We start from the raw sequence: 6,457 nt of genomic DNA on the forward strand, positions 1-6,457 counted from the left end.
TGCGCTGACGAGGGCTTTCGACGTGGAATCTCATTGGACGTTTTTTATGTTTTGTTTTTTAAATAAACCTTTATTAATAAACTGGTTATATGACAATGATGACAGTAGAGCCATTGAAATGACAAATTATATAACTGGACTGTAAAATATATACAGATATAAATTAATAAAAAAAAGTTTCATTTTAAAATTACGCTCCGTTGTATTTGTTTCAGAGAAGGTTTATTTCGTAGAGCTAAATGTATTTTCCAGCTGTCTCTTATTTTCATCTCTCATTTTATTAATTAAAATTATACTTATCTCTATTTATTTACATAATGAGTGAGTCAGTATTAAAAAGATAACTTTGCAAATATGGATGGACACACATTACAAAATACTGTACACTTGCAGTAGTGTGGAAAGTCTTTGTTTTGTTGTCAAAGAGCCAAACATACATACATGCAGAGACCTGCCCCCTACAGAAAACACAGAGTATGTGAATACCCTGAACAGCATGACAGACTTATGCAAAAGACCTACAGCCATGTAATCTCTATCATTGCACGTTAACTGAATGCTTCCATTTATTACTGCTCCACTGTATTTTAGAGTGACAAAATTTTCCCCCAATCAGAAAAACGATATGAGATGTTCAGTAATAATAAAGCCATTTTAGTTTCAGAGCTTATCACAAAGCTACTGTTTAACTAACTGAAGCACACCTGAGGCGAGCCTGGTTTGGGCTGTACGATGAAGTGAACAGCTGAAGGTGATCAATGTCAAACAGACATTTCTATGACAGCAGTGAGGCTGAGTTCAGAAACTGAGACAACCAGACAGTAGGGAAGGCAAAGATCCCGGCGCTCACCGAGGTGGGAATGGATCCTGGACCAATGGAAATTGTGACCATGTTACCTTAACACAGTCTGCTCTGACGTCTGAGGATTAAAACAAAGGAGTTCAAGTTCTAGACTTAGAATCAATAATTGATGAGAATATCTTTGAATTTCACATTTAATTCTACATTTTTGTGGTATACATCATCCAGCCAACAGCGTCTCCAGTATCAGTTATATGACACGAAATAACCTCACAAGCAAATATTCTCCTTTTAATAACTTTGCATGATGTAAACATTAACGTGTTCATGTATAACCTCCTGAGTTACTTCATTATCTGAGTGTGTGCAGTGACAGATACGAGCAGAACAAACAAGCATGGAGAAACTTGTTCTGTTCATCGCCGCTGCATCAGGCAAGTGTTTTAAGGTGTTTTTATATTTGCTGTAATGAAAACAGAATGATAGCTTGAATAGAAAGCTACAGTATGTCAGTGGCAGTAATACTGGATATGCTTTTACTGCTGGAATAAGTTCAGACTACACTGAAATGTCAAGTTACTTTTTTAAAAGTGATCATGCATGTCCGTCACTGCAGGGCTGTGGGCCGTGTCCTTAAATCCTGAACGTCAGTACCATTTTGTTTATGAGCAGAAGAACTGGACTGAAGCACAGCAGCACTGCAGACTGTATTACACAGACCTGGCCACCATAGAAAACATGGAGGATGTGAAGACCCTGAATGACATGGTGGACTTGAACAAATTTGATAAATCTGCCGACAGCTATGTGAGTTCACTCTCTCTGTTTAACTGCAACATATCTGTAACACTGGCAGTTCAAATACTTGTACACACTCACGTGTTTAATTTTTCTCTGCAATATTCCCCTCTTCCTGTTTTTTTTCTTATTGTACGTTTATGTGATCTGCTAAAACTGGGGCCCACAGTCACTTGACCTTAACTGAAATGCCTTGGTATTGTTATTCCCCAGCCTTTGCAGTAGTATCGTTTTTTATAATATGTAATGAAATACCCATGAATGACAGGGTGTATCTATAAACTTTCAAACTAACAAACTTTGTCTTTAAAAACCTTGTTTATAAATATTTCTCCTATATTTAAAAAGATGATGTACCACTAATCAGAAAAGTCAGGGATGTCACTCGTTACTCGTTGCTTACAGCGAGCCTGGATCGGGTTGTACAATGACGTGAGCAGCTGGAGGTGGTCGAGGTCGGACGGAAGTGATGAGGCTGAGTTCAGAAACTGGAAGCCTGGACAACCGGACAATGAAGGGGGACACGAACTTTGTGCAGAGATTTTTGGCAGTGGAGAATGGAATGATAAACCCTGTGACAAAACCCTCAGTGCAATCTGCTCTGATGTCAGAGGTGAGGATCTCAATCTGTGCACGACCATCAAACAAATCATGCGCACTTCATTCTTGATTTAAAGACTTTTTGGGTCTATTTGTCTCAGTGGTAGCTAACGTGAAGATGTATCCTCATGTTTGTGCACTGCACACTTCACTTTGGTCCATTTTCAGGGCAAAATGAGACATTTGTGTTCATCGACAAAACGATGACATGGGCTCAGGCTCAGAGCTACTGCAGGGCTCATCACACAGACCTGGCCAGTGCGAGAAACGTGTCAGAGAATCGGAGGGTAAAGGAGTTGGTGCCTGCTGAAGATCGATCTGCCTGGATCGGCCTTTTCAGAGATTCCTGGAAGTGGGCGGATGGAAGGACCTCCACATTTAGATACTGGAAAACAAAAGAACCAAATAACCAATACTGGAGAGAGAACTGTGTGGCAGCATACTTTAAACATTCTGGAAACTGGGAGGACTGGAACTGTGACTGGAAGAAGCCATTTGTCTGCTACAGTGGTAAGCCATGATTCAGACAGCCTTCAGCTACATCTACACACGGCTGCATGCATGCAGTGCATTTAGCTTAAAAACAAAACAGAAGTAATTCATATAAAAGTTGGAAAGTTGGACTTCAAAACTAATAATGCATCAAATTCTGTGGAGTCAGGCAGCACATCCAGTGGGTGTTTGTTGTAAATGCGCAGAAAGCAGCTTTCAGTGAACCTCACTGGCTAACCGTGAACCTTACTTTTCTCTTTAAAAAGATCCTGTTTACAAGCAAGCGGTGAGAATCAGGCTGGAGAAAAACACTCATCTGGATCTGAATCGTGCTGCTGTGATGGACGACATGCTGAAGCTGGTAATTTTTAATGGAAAATTTCGTTTTCATATTCTTTTGTTTCTTCTTTTGGCAACAAGAGTTCCAGTTTACATACAAGTCAGAACTTCTCAACAAAAAACAGATTTGAAATCAATCGACGTGTGATTGAAGCACAGACGTACAGATTTATTTCAGGGGGTTCAACAAAAGTACTGAGCTGTTTAACTATTAGTCATTTTCAACTTAGATAGCCAGATTTCCAAGGCTCAAAGGTAACTGGACGATCCAACGTACTGTGATATGGATTTTTTAAAGGTTGATGAAAATCTTTTGCAGTCACTGATTTCCTGAAGTCTGGAATACGTGGACATCATTGAATGCTGTCTTTCCTCCTTTGTGTTGCTCAGCGTTTCACTGCAGCTGTGTTTCATTCCTGCTTGTTTGTGGGTTTCCCTGCCTTCACTTTGGTCTTGAGAAACTCTTGGGTTGCTTTTGCAGTTTGCTTTGGCCCATCGTCCCTCTGTCCCATCAGTTCTGCAGGTTCTGAACCTGAGCTGAGAGTCCACTTCATGATTCCTCCTGCTACTTCTCTCAGCAGCCACATCATCATAAACTGGTGGCGACCACACATGATGTGATATTCTTCAGATTGTAAGCGGTGTCTTTCATTCGCTGGGACACATTATTCTTGGTCCATCTGTCCAAAGACTGTTTGCAGAACTCTGGAGGTTCAGATGTTGTGTTTTTTCTGTCTTTACTTTGGCTTGACCCCCCTGGTGTGTAACAAGACCAGTATGTTTGCCACATCAGATTGTAAATATTAACAGAAATTATTTTGTTCCCATTAAAAAGAAGACACCGGCCTGGTATGTGCGTCCTCTCCTCTCTCCCTAAGGCTTTGTAAAAGGCCCAGCAACTGTAATTATTGTAGTGGCCTAAACAGTAATTATATTGGCAAATATGATAATGTTATAGGACATATTTTTCTTGTAAAAGAACAAAATTGCAGTCAAGAATTGACTCTATTACAGTTTTATGGCTTACATTTTCTGTGTGTCTCAGGTTAAACAGCAGCTCCAGGCCCACGGGGTTAGAGGGGACATCACCCTGAGCTGGAGGAAGCAGTCAGATGGAAACGTTTTTCACAGCGACACAAAGAAAACAAAGAAGATAAAAAACCCTTAAGCAAAGATAAAAGCTTTGAGTGTTGCATTATTTCTCTTAAAAGATTTGTTTCGTGTCCATTCTTCATGCTTTTGTTGTTTTCCAATCTGCATCACTGCGTCAGCTAATTAAGCAACACGTCTGTAGTGCATAAGTAAAGGGAGACCGATCGTTTTTCTAACATAAGTTCATCTTCAGAAGCAAACTCCAAGGTGTTTTAGACACCCACACCGCATTTCTGACATCCCCAATGACTTAAATAAGTTCCTTTACTTCTTAGATAATAAAGACATGTCATGGTTGTGGGTCTGTGTCCCAGCATTTAGTGTTTTTGAATGATTAATAGTCTTTGATTTCATTCTTATTCATAGTTTCTAGTTTCTTGGTTCCTGTCTCTGTGCCTGTCTCATGTTCCCAGTTTTGCTTCCCCCCCAGTCTCATTGTGATTTCTCCCCCCGTGTCTCGTTCCCTCGCTATCTCTCGGTGTGTTTAAGCCCTTTGTCTGCGTATCTCTTGTTGCATTTCTCAAGTTCCAGCTTTCCTTGTGTCACAATACGTCTGTGTGCAGGCAAGAGAAGGACCCAAACGCAAACTCAAAAAACAGCTTTATTGCTGGTGTGGAAGGGAAACAAAGAACAAAACTAAACTGGGAAAACTAATAATAAATCTTGCTTGGAAACACGGAGAAGAACGGGGATAACGAGGGGGAATGAGCCACAGGAGGAGAGCACAGCTGGGAGTAATTAGGCAGGACGAGACAAGGGAAGCAAAACTAGAAACATTAACAAAGGACACAGACTGTGAAAACAGGAAACACACTGACTGAACTCAAGACATGTAAACTTAACAGACTGGGGAGACAGAACATAGGGACCTGAAACATGGGACAGAAAGGCACAGCAGACACAACATGAACATAACGACGCCACAGGGGAAGAGTAAAACAGAACACAACACAGGACCTCTATCAAAATAAAATAGGAAACATAATGAAACGCAGACACGAAACACATGAAGGACGAGGGAGACTTAACAGGGGTTGAAAACACAAGGGGAAACTAATAAACAAATAGATAACCTAATGAACTTAAGCATAAACCATAAACATCAGAAGGCCCAGGATCGCGACACCTTGTTCCATGTCTCAGGTCTTTAGTTTCTTTGTGCTTGTTTTTAGGTTTCTTCCAGTTTAGGTTTTGCTAGTTTCGTCATTGTCACCCTTTACTTTTGTCTGTATTTTGCTTTGCTGTAATAAAGGCTCACGTTCAGTTTAAGTCTGTCACTAGTGTCTTTGGCTGAGGATTTGTCCCTTTTATCTTTTGATGCTTTTACTGATCTTAACTGTTTCAACTATTGTGGAGTTTTGTGCTGTTTTCCTTTGATTTTGTTTACCTGCTATCCTCATCTGTTTTCATTATTTTTTGCCTCTTTAGTCGGTTTTTTTTTTTCATTAAATCCCTGTGTGGATCCTGTGAAATGTGATCAATATTACTTTCAGTTTCTTTGTATCCATCAGCTTCATGATGGGATGAGGATCGACTCTAAAAGTTGGCTTGCTGGACTGACCTGGTAACATTGAGTAACTGTACGTGTGACAGCAGCATAACCTGTGCTGATAAATAAAAGGAAAACAAAGAATGGGAGAAAATTTTTTGATGAATTTTGATTGTTGTCACAAAAAAGTGTATGAAACAAGTCCTTTCCTTTAAAGCAGGAGGATGTGTCGCTCCTCCTGTGTCGCTGTTCTAGTTCTCCTCTGATGTGTAATCCATAATATAGCACGCACCCTGCTCCACACAGTGGGTGTCAACCCTTGTTTATTTGACCTTCTGCAGAGTGTGTCTGTCAGGTTTGTCCCTCACCAAAGCAGACAGGCTAGGAAAAGGTGGAAATGTGGAGGTGTCTGGGGAAAGTTGCAGAGAGGTGTGAGTGTTTCCTCCATACAGCCTTGGCATGGGAAGTTTTCATCTCATCACAGGCCACAGATGTCTTTACCTGGCCTCACACTGCTGGAGATAATCCTTCCATAGCCGCTCACCACACCTGGGCGCTGGATGGTTGGATGATGCTGGATCGAGACTTACAAACATCCAACAACTGGAATATGCTGGATATTAATTTTCAGCCTACTCTATGGCAAAGGTGGTTTTGGTCAAACCTTTTGGTTTTTGGGGTTAATTTTCCCAAGAGCCCAGAATTATGACCTATAACTGTAACGTCTCCTCTTACTAGTATCAGTTTAAAAAAAGATTAAATTGATGCCTTAATTACATCAACAG

At 40.6% G+C, this 6,457-nt stretch overlaps 1 protein-coding gene across 1 annotated transcript; it reads left to right on the forward strand.

The window, feature by feature from the left end:
* Positions 1 to 948: 948 nt before the first annotated feature.
* On the forward strand, positions 949 to 5,286 carry LOC120728081 (macrophage mannose receptor 1-like). Its single transcript, XM_040022781.1, has 5 exons — positions 949 to 1,609; positions 2,006 to 2,213; positions 2,369 to 2,710; positions 2,959 to 3,053; positions 4,077 to 5,286. Exons 1-5 carry the CDS (start codon positions 1,403 to 1,405, stop codon positions 4,197 to 4,199), a joined length of 975 nt encoding a protein of 324 aa, XP_039878715.1. The 5' UTR covers positions 949 to 1,402; the 3' UTR covers positions 4,200 to 5,286.
* Positions 5,287 to 6,457: the final 1,171 nt, after the last annotated feature.

Source organism: Simochromis diagramma, unplaced genomic scaffold, assembly GCF_900408965.1.
Source record: "Simochromis diagramma unplaced genomic scaffold, fSimDia1.1 OVJJ01000308.1, whole genome shotgun sequence".
Classification (NCBI taxonomy): Eukaryota; Metazoa; Chordata; class Actinopteri; order Cichliformes; family Cichlidae; genus Simochromis; species Simochromis diagramma.